This window comes from Cinclus cinclus, chromosome 25 (genome assembly GCF_963662255.1).
Source record: "Cinclus cinclus chromosome 25, bCinCin1.1, whole genome shotgun sequence".
Lineage (NCBI taxonomy): Eukaryota > Metazoa > Chordata > Aves > Passeriformes > Cinclidae > Cinclus > Cinclus cinclus.
In genome coordinates, this window is record NC_085070.1 from 6346203 (window position 1) to 6359843 (window position 13641).

At 48.9% G+C, this 13641-nt stretch overlaps 2 protein-coding genes across 2 annotated transcripts; both read left to right on the forward strand.

The window, feature by feature from the left end:
• Positions 1 to 1387: 1387 nt before the first annotated feature.
• On the forward strand, positions 1388 to 4311 carry LOC134053675 (myelin protein zero-like protein 2). Its single transcript, XM_062508811.1, has 5 exons — positions 1388 to 1442; positions 2774 to 2940; positions 3275 to 3485; positions 3702 to 3846; positions 4251 to 4311. The coding sequence occupies exons 1-5, from the start codon at positions 1388 to 1390 to the stop codon at positions 4309 to 4311; spliced, it is 639 nt and encodes a 212-aa protein (XP_062364795.1).
• A 2187-nt stretch (positions 4312 to 6498) lies between these two features.
• LOC134053615 (myelin protein zero-like protein 3) lies at positions 6499 to 12825 on the forward strand. Its single transcript, XM_062508719.1, has 6 exons — positions 6499 to 6673; positions 7397 to 7563; positions 7960 to 8170; positions 8849 to 9014; positions 9728 to 9791; positions 11901 to 12825. Exons 1-6 carry the CDS (start codon positions 6595 to 6597, stop codon positions 11925 to 11927), a joined length of 714 nt encoding a protein of 237 aa, XP_062364703.1. The 5' UTR covers positions 6499 to 6594; the 3' UTR covers positions 11928 to 12825.
• The last annotated feature ends 816 nt before the right edge of the window (positions 12826 to 13641 follow it).

The following is a 13641-nucleotide window of genomic DNA, read 5'->3' on the forward strand; positions in this document are numbered from 1 at the left end:
TGGCCTTTCTTTTCCTTTTTTGTGTTTTTAAGTGAAACAACAGAATTTAGTTTACTGGTGAGTGCTCCAGGGACGTGATCTTCACTTAAAAGCTGGAATTCCCATGTTTCGGAAGAAGCTGAAGATCAGCAAAGTCTGCAGGTAAAGGTGGGAGCAGGGGCTGTTCCCAGCGCTGTGCAGAAACCGCATTAGGAAGTGGCAGCAAATTGGCTGCTAAAGGTTAAAAACAACCTGAACAAAGCCCCGGAGTGATAAATATTCACGGTGGCGAGGAAACAAAAGGAGGTGAAATGTTGGAATAGTAACTGAGTGGAAATGTGGGGAGATGAAGTGATGAAGGGCTAACACGGGACCAAATCCTTTCCAGGAAAATGGAGATGCTTGGAGTCCCGGAGCGGAGAGCGGGATGCGTTAGCGCACGCAGGACTCGCTGTTCTGTTCTGGGGACAGTCCAGGGAGCTGACGGCCTCAGTGCTGCTTTTCCATCGCCAAATCGCTGAAGGGAGACCCCCAAACACTCAGAGATTCGGGCACCCTCCCCTCGCACCCCTGCAAAGGAAATCGGCACCAGGCAGAACTGCAGCCGGTGACCTGGGGTGGCTTCTGGGGACGGGATCGTGACCCAGGCATCAACACAGCCACGGCCGGTGATTTATGGCCCTCGAATGCAAACATCCTCATTTTGCCAGCGCACAGGCTCAGATTGATTTCACACTCTCACATCTGCCACGTGCCTCCCGCGGAATATTTTGTGTCCCACGGAATTTGTCACCTGCGGAGCACGGCGGGGTTTCCTGGAATTGTGCCTGGAGTACGGCCGGGTTGGACCCATTTTCCATTTGATTTTTCCAAGAGCTTCCCAAGCACCAGGCTCCCAATACTTGGCTACAACCAAGGAAGGTTCAAGTCATTTTAGGGTTGTTCGGAGGGACGTTTCCATCCTCTGGATGAGGGCCCGCACTGCGGCCACGGACCGTCAGTTTTGGGCTGCTTTTTTTCGGATCGTTTGCAGGTTTTTTGCAAAACAAATGGCCCTCATTCCTTCGAACCACCTATGAACACCTCCAGGCAAAAGTTCTCTTACGTCCCACAGGAGGGGAGTGGTTTCGGGTGGCGGCTGGGAGGAGGAATGATTGCAACACAAAAGAGCAGGGGAATATGGGAGGGAGAAGAAATTAATCTTACCTTGGGAATCTTGCTGATTTACGGCACAACTGAGCTGGGCAGGGCGCACCTTGGCAAGGAGCTCGCCCTGACTCGGGCAGGCCGAGCTGAGGGCAAGGAATCTGCCCCGCTGGGCTGGGAAGACTTTGACAAACTCATTTTTTACCCGGTCACGGAGAGCACGAAGCAGATTTGTCTTTGCAGCCCCGGATTTGTGTCCCCGATGCGCGGCCGCACCTGGCTGGGCGCTGCGCTCGTCCTTGGGGCGCAGCTCCGAGGTAAGGAAACCTGTCCTCACTTTCCTCTTCTGATCCCTGGAATTATCCCCAAGGCAGAGGCTTTTCCCCCGTGCTCGCTGCGATTCTTTCCGCTCGGAGTTCGCTGGAAGTGGCACCGAGTGGTTGAGTTTCTTGCCCAACAGGTTTGGGCGTATTCGAGCGAAGATCACCGATCTCCTTCCTCCACTGATCGCCTCCTCAGCTCGGCTTTCAACGTCTTTTTCTCTCCTGCTAAGAATCTGAACTTTACCCCCAGCCTTTTTTTTTATTATTATTTTGCTACCTTTGTCCCTAAACAATCAGGGATTGTCCAGGTGCCCCGGCTCCAGGTCCCTCACACAGCAAAAGTTCCAGACCGACACGAAACTCGCTTGAATTTTCAGTGGTTTATATCAAAACACCTGGATTTTAAGAATAAAGCATGTTCCTTTCCCAAATGCATGAGCACACGGATGTAATCTGCCTTGGGAAAAAAAAAAAAAAAGTGTTTTATTTCTCGCTTTGTTCTTTTCAAGGAGTTTAGAATGAAAAGATTTGGCACCGAATCCGTGTATGAGCAACGTGATCTCTGCCAATGAGATTTTTCATGTGTGAACACCTTCAATGTTTTGGCATTCCATGTGTTTTTTTCCCTTTGAGATAAGGAATTATTTGGTAGAAAGTATCTAGTCATAAATTGTTTCCAAATCTTTATTATGAAGTTTACAATTGACAACCCTAGATAAGCCTTTTTTTTTTTTTTTTTTTTGGCTTGATGCACACTGGGGTGAGTTAACTTCCTTATGTGACAGGATATTGATATTTTCTATTTCCTTCACCAGCAAACTATTCATTTTTCTTTTCTTTTTTTTTTTTTTCCCATTTTCCTCCTTTCTTTTCCTTGCACTCCCTCCTGTCGGGTGTCCCTCTTCCAGGGGAGCATCAAGTGAGGGATGCTCACTTCTTATAAAGCAGCAGCCATGGTGGTTGTGGGGATGTTTCTCGGAAAAACAAATCCGCTCTTACCTTGAGGATTTCCTCTAGAACTCTTCAGCCTGACTGAATTTACCTGCAGCTGCCCAGCTGGGCTATAAATCCTCTAAAACTGGCTCTGGATGTACCAGCAAGAGCAGTTTCACCGTGGTGTGCATGAGGCTGAGTGAAAAACGCATAAAGGGAAGTTCTAGCATGGGAAATAGCAATTAACGGGTGGGTTTCAGAAGGGTTTTACTGCCTGCGACACTCAGGCTATCCCTTGCCGGCACGGAGAAGGCTGGCAGGGAGCTGAAGCCGATAAGGAGCGGTGATAAGCTCGCTGCAGACAGTGATTTTCCCCTGTGCTTGCCCTGCAGCGCTGTGGCTGGCGGCAGCAGTGGAAGTTCACACCGCCAAGGAGGTGGTGGCCGTGAACGGGACCAACCAGCGGCTGAAATGCACCTTTTCCAGCAGCAGCCCCGTGAGCCAGCAGCTGTCCGTGAGCTGGAACTTCCAACCCGAGGACCTGAGCTCTCATGAGCTGGTGAGTGAGATCTCTGCGCTCCGTTCCAGGGCTTCCCCCTGCCCCAGCACCCGGGGAGCAGTGAGTGGGTACAGGCACACCCCAAACCCACGAGTACATTTGGGCTTTCATCACTTGTAGTGATTAATCCCAGTCCTGTTTGTAGACCCTGCCTAAAAAACACTCTTTGTGTTTAGTCTTGGGTGGTCAGGGTTAAAATATTTGTGGTTTTGCAAAACTGGACCTGCTGACACCACAACCGAGCTTTAGGTGACGTCCTGCACCTGACAAGACTTCGGGAACCTTCCAGGTCCTTTCCAACCCAGACCATTCGACGTTTCTGTGATTTTTGTAGGTATTTTACTACCAGAAGGAGCCCTACAAGCCCCCCTCTGGGAGGTTTAAGGACCGAGTCACCTGGGATGGGAACACTGAGCGTAACGATGTTTCCATCATCATCTGGAACCTGCAGCCCAGTGACAACGGGACCTTCACCTGCCAGGTGACAAACTGGCCAGATGTGTATGGCACCATCGGGGAGGTGCGGCTCCGGGTCGTGCAGAAAGGTGAGAGGCCAAGGAACACCCCCAGAGCTTGTGTGGATTTAACCAGAGTGGCCTTCTGCCACTTCTGGGACAATTATGAGAGAAAAGGGGTTGTAAGTAGAAAGCACGAGGGGAAAAAGAGGAGCCTGAGGAAAGGTTTTATTCACACACACAGGATCCCAGCCTCATTCCTCCTGTGTGTCCCTCTGCTTCATTGCTCTGTCTCTCCCCACACAGTGAATTTCTCAGAAATCCATTTCCTGGCCGTGGCCATCGGATCTGCCTCTGTCCTGATGATCATCGTGGTGGCAGCTGCGATTATCTGTCGACAGCGTCGCAGGAAGGCGCGAGACAAGAGGCTGGAGGTGGCAGACACTGAGCGGTGAGGACACGGCAGGGAGGGAGAGGCTCCTGGGAGAGCTTGACGAGTTTATCTGCACGGCCTTTCTGAATTATTGGCTTGGACCCTGCCCGGAGCATCTACAATGCAAAACTGCCAACCCAATTAGCGATAATCGGCTGCGTGCAGGCAGAGCGGAGCCCCAGGATGGGCAAGTTCTGGAGTTCTCATCTGCCCCTTGCCCTTCTCAGCAGCTCCTCGTGCAGAGAAGGACGCAGCTGCTGTGGTGGTGGCAGGCAGATGAGCAGCCTGCCCCTGAGCTGTGGTCACCACGAGTGGCACACTGACCATCTCACCTTGCATGTGCCGTGTGTGACCCAGGACCTCCTGCTGCTCAGCGCGACACTGATTTGGGCTCTTTTTGTTTCCTCTCATTTTTATAACAGCAAAGAAAAGGAGAGCCTGAAGATGGGGGAAGAAAAGGAGCCCATTCCATTGGAAGATTAAAGGTTTTTGCTGGTGTACACAATGCAGGTACCCATCCAAATCTTCTCTAATTAATGCCTCGGTGCTCCTGTGGTCTCTCCAAGACAGATTCCCTCTGGTATTTCCCTGCTGTTCACAGTCAGAACTGAGGCCACAGACATACTTTGCTGTTGAGGATCCTTCAGAGACAGCTGAACAATCACAGCCTCTTAAATGTACAAGAGATTTCTCCACCCTGGTGTTGAGGAGCATTTGTAAGAAAGCCATTGTTGCTGCTTTCCATGGCATTCCTGCTTTGTAGATGAAGAGGAATAAATTACTTCCCTTTTGTCGGTTTTGAATCTGCTTTTTGATTCCTTTAGCCTCTATTGTTTTAAAATTGCAGCAGGAAGACTGGCACTGTTTCCATACTCACTGTCTTCGCTTAAATGTGTCAGCATAAATTCTACCCACAGCTTCTGAGGTCAGCAGTCACCTCTATTATTTTGGTTTTTGACAATAACCCTGAGTAATGGATGTTTGTTTTTCTTACAGTCTTTCCTCTCAGGTGCTTCCAAAGCAGCTGGTGAAAGCTTGTAATTTGGGGTGTTAGAACAAAGCTGGATTACAGATGCCCCACGCTGCCGGTGTGGTTCCTCTGCTCAACCTGAAAGTCCTGCATAGAAAGAGGGTGAATTTACATGAGTTGTGAATTCCCTTCAGTGAAGCAAAGCAAGAGGATCTTGCCCCGTGAACAAAGAACTTTCCTTCATCTTCTCACCTGTGAAATGTGAGCACGGCTTCTCTGGAAGATGAAAGTGCCAAGACTGACTGAAGGGAGGGCTGGGAGGTGTTTGAGCAGATGCACTCTTGCACCTTAGAAACCACAGCCTGCCTTTGTGCTGCCCTGGTTCTACTCCCCGAGAATCCTCCCTGACATCCTGAGAAGGAAGACTGAGCACTGAGGTCTCAGCTGGCACAACAAACATCCTTGGAATCCCTTTTCTACGTTAGATGGACAGTGTTAGAGCTGGGCAAGCTGTGCTGGTTGTTATCAGGGATAACATTCACCAGCCAGCGTGGTTTTCACATCCACCTCGTGCAGCTTTGGGGGAACTTGGGGGCTGAGGGGAGTTTTCTGCCTGGGTTCAGCAGCTCCCTCCTATTTCTATTCCCAATCTCGCTATCCCAGTGCTCCCCTCCATTCTCAAAACTGGAACCACAGAGCTCTAATAGCATCTAGCCAGCCCCAAAACGATCCTGTTGCAGTATTTACCCAGACTCAAATCAAAGTTTGTTTGTAGACTGACTTTATGGCTTTACAACCTGTGATGTGCCAGCCGTGTTCTCTGGCTGTTACCTGCCTGCCTGTTTTGATTTTCACTCACCTGTGTTGTAAATAAAGGCATTTTGCTGAGAGCTGTGCTGGTGTGGAGGGGGGGAGTGTGACCTGGGAGGCTCTGTCACCTCGAATGAGCAGATTTGCACTGTTTGTCCCCAAAATCGGATTTGTTACCTGGTGTGCAACAAAGCAATAATTAAATACTTGAGGGAGATGTTGATTATTGATTTCAGAGGAGCCCAAGCCTGGGTGCTCAGAGATGTCCCACAAATCCACCACATCCCACTGGACTTTTGCCCCCATTATTTATGCACAGAAATCCAGAGTTAGTAACTTTGCAAGTACAGCCCCTCTCTTATGATGGGTTATTAAATCTCATACAACTTATGTCACCCCAGCCAACTTCTGCCCCTGCTCAGGGGCAGGCTCTTCACCTGGCCAGAGTCTTTTTGAACTGCAGCTGTGATTTTTGCTATTATTACCAAGATAGTTCAGCTCTAGGATATATAAACCTCTGGTGTTTTGCCCAGTTAGCAATGTACGCACAGACACAACAACATCTTGATTTATTACATCCCTAAAACTTGTCAGTTCAGGGTGTCCTTGGCTAAGGAATGTGGCTGCTGTCTGTTCTCCTGATTAGGTTTTTTTTTTTCTGATTGTGCTTGAAAATCTGCAGAGATCTCATAGCGAGGATCATCCTGACTTAATATAATCCCGACACATTCCTCATTTTGCGGCAGCACCCAAAAAAAAAAAAAAAAAAGCGCAGAGAGCAGGCTGGAGGTGACAGGAGCTGCTCGGGGCTTTGGGGACACCACCGGTGGCCGCGCCATCCCGGAGCCAGCACGGCGGCCCAGGTGTGCCCAGATGTACCCAGGTGTGCCCAGATACACCCACCCAGGCGCCGCGGCCATTTCGGGGCAGCCCCGCCTTCACCTGCGCCAGGTGAGCGCCATGTTCCGGGGCTGAGCCCGGCCGGGATGCGGCGCCGAGGGGCGGCGGGGGCCGGCGGCCGCCTCCTCCTCTTCCTCCTCCCGCGAGGGGCTCTACTGCTGCTCGGTATGGGATGGGATGGGATGGGATGGGATGGGATGGGATGGGAGCGGCGGTGCTCGCGGTGCGCCGGAGCGTCCCGCGTGGGAACCGGGCCGGGAGCGCTCGGGATGCGGCTCCGGGAGCTGTGGATGGTCCCGGGGCAGAGGGAGGCTCGGGAAGGGTGGCCCCGCGGTGGTCCATGCTCGGGGGGAGGTGGGAAGCTCGGGAAGAGCCGTCCGGGAGCGGTGGGAGCTCCGGTGTCCCCGGAGCGGTGGATGCGCCCGGGCGGAGATCCGGCACCGCGCAGCTGGACGGGGCAGAAGCGGCCGCACAGGAAACAAGAACTGAGGGCGCTTGGCGCTGTGGGGAGACTTTTGACCCGACGCGTGTGAAAACTCAGGTTGTGTGGCCAGAAACTGCAGAGCAGAATTGCTTTGAAGTGCCTCAAGCTGCTACTTCGCAACTCGTCAGGGACCCAGCTGATTCCATTTCTCAGCTCTTAGCCTCCACATCTAAACATCTGTGGTACTGCCTGGTTGCCTTATCTGGAGCCGGTTCCAGTCCCACAGGGGATAGGTTAGGGAGGTTTTCTGCTTTCCGGCGAATTTCAGCTTTGGGGAGGGAGTCACTGCTTTAGTATTGGAATTCTGTCTGACCTGCACATGTCTCGGTATTTTGGGGACAATTTTGCATCTCACAGGTAACAAGGAATGAATCCCTCCCTGCCTTTTGTGCCTATTCCATCAGGTGTCTGCAATGTTCTTTCCCTGGAAATTAAAGCCAGTCCTAAAGTCCGAGCTTTTGTGGGTGAGCAAGCGCTGCTGAAATGCTCCTTCAAATCCAGCTCCCCCATCACGGAAAACCTGCTGGTGGACTGGACCTACCGTCCCCTCACTGGGGGCCAGATGGAGAGAGTAGGTGGAACAGGGCCAGGCCTCTGGGCCTGCTGAAAATCTGAATTTTCTCTTTGCTTTGCTGGGCTGCTGCCTCATTTTGCAGTTTGGGAGTCTTGTTGTTGGCTTCTTCCCCCTGTAAAATTCCTTTGGTGTTCTCTGGGTGAGAAAGTATTATAGGTAAATACAAAATATGCATTACATAAATCTGGGGGTTTGTCACAGGTGCTGCATTGTGCACTGCACAGAATGACTGTAAAGGTTTGTTGGTAGCTTTATTTCTCTTAAATAGAAAATATGCTCTTCCTGACTTCTTAATGTCATTACACCTTTATTTCTGCGGTGCAAAAAACAGTTCACTCTGCTTTCTCATGTGAGTGTTTTATTGCCAGGATTATTGCCTTTCCCTCCTTGCAGATTTTTCATTATCAGTCCATCCCATACCCCACAGCATCGGGGAAGTTCAAAGGCAGGATATTCTGGGCTGGGAATGTTGCTAATGGTGATGCTTCCATCGCTATCCAAAGTCCAGCGCTCAGTGACAACGGCACTTTCATCTGCAGCGTGAAGAACCCTCCAGATGTTTTCCACAACCTTCCCCAGACAGTGCTGGAGGTTACAGAGCGGGGTAAGGTTCCCTACCCATACTCTGACCTCACCCGTGTGACTGAGTTTGCTTTGTGGGATCTTGAGATTCCGTGCATCACGTGGGAAATGCTCCCTGGACTTCCACGCTGGAGTTTCAGCAGAGGTTACCTCGGCCCTGCTCTCTGAGCTCAGTATTTTGAGAACTCCTGAATTGATTTGGGACAGGGGGAGCTCTGGTGATAACAGGAATCAAAAGTGTCCCTTTGTTCAGAAGTTTCAGCCTCCACAAATTGCGGCAGAACAAGTTAAACATTGAGGAAACGCTGGCCTAAAAATAATCCCCACATCACAAGCACTGATTGTCAGTAATAATTTCCTCATCTGCTCTGCGTGCCAGCCCTGCCCCAAATTCCCAGCTCAGCCGTGCTGCTAGAACTGTGTCGTGCTGCTAGAACTGTGTCGTGCCTTTCCTTCCTCTGCAGCTCCCTCCTTCTCAGCCTGCCTGGGCTGGGTTTGGGGACAGGAGCCCCACAGGTTTGGGGACAGGTACCCCACAGATTTGGGGACCACGGGTTTGGGGCCAGGAGCCCTGCTGATGTTGGCACAGGCTGTTTCCAGCCTGCCAGCCCCGTGTCTCACATGGAAGGGCCACCAAGCCGTGCCCTGGCTGAGCCTTTGTCCCAGAGGTTTAGCCAAGCCGTGTCTCCCTGTGTTTCAGGCCTGGCCTTCCAGCTGAGCTCAGCATCCCTGCTGTCCATCCTGGTGTTCCTCCCTTCTGTCCTCGTGGTCATTCTGCTGCTGGTGAGGATGGGGAGGAAATTCCGGGAGCTGAAGGAGAAAGGAAAATGTGGCTACAAGAAATCCTCCATTGAAGTGTCTGATGAGTAAGTCCTGGCTGCAGGTGGAGCCTGTATTTCCACTTTGGGGTGTTGGCACAGGCACGAGGGATGATTTCCCCACTGTCCTTCAGCATAAACTGCAGTTCAGTCACTGGTATCTGCTGCTCACCCAGCAGGCAGAAAGCTCTGGGAAATCCCCATGGAGAGCTGCACATTCCCTTTTTTCTGTCACTCGCTGAGGAACACCATGGAACTGAAGCGGTTTAGGGTCAGATATATTTCACTCCTCTAATGAGGTTTATTTGAGGCTGAGTTTGCAGGATGTTATGCATATGTGAGCTCTGTGTGCTGCATTTTGGGGTGAAGTCTCCAAAACAGCAAAATAAACACAACAGTGCTGGCTGTGGTGGCCTGAGCAGAGATGCCAGGAACTGAAGGACCCTTGGAGACTGAGCTCCCTTCTGCTCAATTCCTTGCAGAATGACTTTTTTCTAATGAAGTCGTTTAATGTTTTCGTTGGTGGTGTAAGATTTACCAGCCAAAAAGCAGCTCTTGTCTCAATCTTTGTGAAGTGCCACTTTCAAAATGAGGCATCTGGCAAATTTCAGTCCTTTTGGCTTTGCTGTGCAGACTTAAAGGCTTTTCCTCACAACGCAAAACCTTCAGTTCTGTGTGGCATAACCAGAATTCACAGTCCAGAGGAGGTACTGGAACATTTGGGGAGAAAAGTCCAACCTGATCCCCTGCTTTTCCTGCAGGCCTGAGCACACAGACACAGCTGGCTGCAGGGGGAAAATCAAGGAGTGGTGCCTGAACTGTGTGGTAAGTCAAAGTTGGTATTTTCACAGTGATTGCCAACATGTGTGCTCAGAGAAGGTGCTGAGAGCAGCAGGTGGAGGCTCCTAACACCTCTGGGTGCCCAAGGTGTGTCCCCAAGGCTCCTTGGAGCTTCCCAGCTGGAGGGAGTGAGAGCTGCTGGCTGTACTGGTGGGGTAGCTGCCATGAGATCCATCAAACTGATTTTTCATTGGGCTTGGTTGGAATCAAAGCTGTCATTTGAGGATGACAGATCAGGGTTGAAGCTGCTGTGGGGTTTCTCTGGGGCTCTGCATGAGCACTTTGGGGTTGGCAGTGCTGTGGTGGGGAAGGCAGGCGGTGACCCCTCACCCCTCTGTGTTTTTGCAGAGCTGGTGGTGGAGATCTTCCTCCTTTTACCTCCTTTTCATTACAAAAGGACATTGCTAAACTCGCTCGAGGTTTGTTTGTTTGTTTGTTTCTGCTTTTTTTTTTTTTTTTTTTTTTTTTTTTTGTTAGTGGTGCTCTCTGAAGCTGTGGCTGCCTTCTAATTCTGCTGCTTCCCTTCCCACCCCAGCAGCAGCTCCTGTTAATCAGCTGCTCCAGCTCCCCCGAGTGCTTTTGCCCTGGTTTTGTTTGAGTCCTGTGTGCTGGAATCGGCTCCACATTCCAGAGTAATGCCTCAATTCGAGAGGGCTTTCATTCTTCCACCGGGTCCTACAGAGCAGGTTTACCTCAGGGGCACCTTTGCCTCTCGTGTACGCAGTCAGGACGTGAGTTAAGGAGGATTTAAATAAATATGTGTAGCTTGATTCACTCTCCTAATGTCAGTGATTTAGAATGTCCTAAATGCCCAAGCCTTCAGACAGGCGTGTGCTGATGGTTTCCATTAGATACAGGATGAAAAGCAGGCGATTACGCAAGTTGGACATAAAATATTTACAGTTCTGCGTTAGACACAGAAGGCACAGGGCTGCAGGGCTGGGCACGAGGATTTGGAGAGGTGCGGGAAGCAGGAAATCCTCGTGCCAAAGGCAGAGCTGCCTTGGGAAGGGCAAGGGCTGCTCCAGGTGACGTTCTGGGAATCAGGGAGAGGAGATGGGAAAGGATGGAGCCCCAGTTTGGTGAGGAGATGCTGTCAGGGCATGGGAGATCTTAAATGTTGAAAAATGTCCTCTCATCCTTTGGGGGGAGTCAAATTGGAATGATAAAATCCTGCTGCTTTCATGTAGAGTGTTTAGTCAGGTTTGATCCTTTGCTGTCTGATACCGAAATATTTATCTGATCAGCTCTCTGAGGACGCTGCCCTCTAACGAGTCTGCATTTTTGAGGTTTCTCTAATGTGCTTTTTCATGCTTCATATGTGACCAAACAATTACAATTGCAAAGCCAATGGAAAATCACTTTAGACTCAAAATGTCTGGAGTGTCAGTGAGATTTCCCTTGCAGAGCTGAGGTGTTTGGGTGAGCTCCCAGCTCAGAGCTGCAGAGCTGCTGTGGTTACAGCAACTTTGGGGTTCTGAAGGTGGGTTTTTGTCAGGCTAAAAAAAAATTAATTTGCACTGCTCAGGGCTGTTACTGCACTTTCTCGTTCATCTTTAACTGCTGCTTTTCTTAAAATACACTTCATGTGTGGGTTATACCCTGGTGATTGTGTCTGGGAGAAGTCAAAGAGATGTAATGTATTTATGTTTGTTTATTTATATATTTCTCTTTTTTTTATATTTCTCTTTTTTTTATATTTCTCTTTTTTTATATTTCTCTTTTTTTATATTTCTCTTTTTTTTATATTTCTCTTTTTTTTATATTTCTCTTTTTTTTATATTTCTCTTTTTTTATATTTCTCTTTTTTTATATTTCTCTTTTTTTTATATTTCTCTTTTTTTTATATTTCTCTTTTTTTTATATTTCTCTTTTTTTTATATTTCTCTTTTTTTTATATTTATACCACTGTGTAAGTATATGTATAATAGACTTGTTTTTGCAAGTCCCCTGGCTTATTCCAGCAAAGCAGCATTTTTGAGATGCATTTAGGCTCTTGCCAGAAGCCCAGCCAGGCTCAGCATTTGCCTGAACTCATGACTTGACTCATTTCTTCACACATAATCTCAGTTTCTCTCCATGTTCCCCATTTAGGACACAGATGAGGAAGATCCATACTGATGGAAGACTGAAGCTGTGGAAAAAACACTAAAATTACCAAAAAAAGTCATGGTTAGATCCTTCAAGAGGCTGCTGGGTAACCAGTGCAGATTGAAGGATGTGCCCTGCTCTCGGTGGATTGGAAGAATAATGCTGATGGGAAAACTCACTTCTATTTAAGCACAAAATAATGGTTTTCTAAAAATCGTTCTAATTTATTGAGGAAAAGAAAATCTCTTGCCCTGAGATCTGCAAAGCCTCAGTGCCTACAATGCCAGCGTGCCTTGGTTTTCCTACAGATTGGTTTGGGTTATTGGTTTGATTTTTTTTTTTTTTTTTTTTTTTTTTTTTGGTGTGACATCCCTCTTTTCCTGAGCCCTGGAAATCCAACTTTTTTTGAAGGAAAGGCTGCACCAGCTCTCTGAGCTGGTCACGTCTGGGCACTGACAAGTTTTTCTCAGGTTTTTTGGAACATACTGACTCACACCAGTTTGATGAAGTGATATCTGGCATCCTCTGTCTTGGAGTGAAGAGAACCTACTGCTTTTGAAGTATTTTTAAAATTCAGCTGCACCACTGGGTACCTCTCCTTCTGCTTGTAGAAGTGAAGCACAATTCATAGAAAACAACTTTTTTTTCTCTTTTTTAAAATCAGAAATGCAAATGGGGACTCTGTTTCTGGGGACACACAACCCCATCTACCTCAGCCATGGACTCAAGCACTGCCCAAAGGAATGTTCTGTTTGCAGTAGTTGTTTTCTTCCTCCCTTCTTCTGGACTCATTTTAGGGAAATGGTTAATTGTGCAGCATTACTTCCCCTCGATGAAGTGCATTTCCTCTTTCACCAGCCTTATCCAACAATGAATAGCAGTGGAATTAATCCACTCAATCCCTAAAAAGCTGCTTTCTTCCTGTATCAGTCAAATAGTCTCCTTTCACCGATGTGCTCCAGGTTTTCTGTTGATTTTGCTGTGCAATTCAATAAATTGCATTATTCCATTCTGGCCTGTGGGTCTCTTTATTTGGCTAAATACAGCTGAACTCATGAAACTGCCATCCTGAGGTGTAAAAATTGTCATGTGATGATGGGTAAAGGCTTTTAGGGAGCAGATTTAACCCAAAGGGAAGAGGTACCAGGTCCTCCTTCAGCATCTCTGCTGCCTACAGCTTTCAGGTGTGGTGAAGCTCTCATTGGCAAATAGGTCAGCTGGAGATCTGTGCCTTCACATAAAGACATTTTTCTCCTGTCTACTATTTTAAATGCTTGTGTTCCCTGGTGCTACAACATCTCTGTCAGCCAAAACTTTCCTGGGAAAGGCTGGTTGTGGGATCATGCAAACTGGGGAAGTGGCTTTGCTGTTCCATTCTCACACACCACACGACTTCCCCTGGGGAACCAAAGGCTATTTTTTTGCTGTAAAATGCTGAATTTCAGCTCTGGCTCCTTGGTCATGTGTGTGCTGGATCCTGGGCAAACATTTCTCGTGTGAAAGCTGAGCTGCCACCTTGGAGCTGTGATTGGTGCTGAGCTTTCTCTTCCTCAGCCACCCATGTGGAAATTTCTTGGTGCACCATCAAATCCACTGAGACTGGGATGGAGAATAGGGGGATGCTGGGATGGAGAAGAAGGAGATACGGGGATGGAGAAGAGGGAGATACTGGGATGGAGAATAGGGGGATGCTGGGATGGAGAATAGGGGGATGCTGGGATGGAGAAGAGGGAGATACAGGGAT

Coding starts and splice junctions, on each gene's coding strand:
- LOC134053615 (XM_062508719.1), top strand. CDS start 6,595: ATGCGGCGCCGAGGGGCGGCGGGGGCCGGCGGCCGCCTCCTCCTCTTC. Junction 8,171..8,848: donor GCTGGAGGTTACAGAGCGGG/GTAAGGTTCCCT, acceptor CCTGTGTTTCAG/GCCTGGCCTTCCAGCTGAGC. Junction 9,015..9,727: donor TCCATTGAAGTGTCTGATGA/GTAAGTCCTGGC, acceptor CTTTTCCTGCAG/GCCTGAGCACACAGACACAG.
- LOC134053675 (XM_062508811.1), top strand. CDS start 1,388: ATGCGCGGCCGCACCTGGCTGGGCGCTGCGCTCGTCCTTGGGGCGCAG. Junction 3,486..3,701: donor GCTCCGGGTCGTGCAGAAAG/GTGAGAGGCCAA, acceptor CTCCCCACACAG/TGAATTTCTCAGAAATCCAT. Junction 3,847..4,250: donor GAGGTGGCAGACACTGAGCG/GTGAGGACACGG, acceptor TTTTTATAACAG/CAAAGAAAAGGAGAGCCTGA.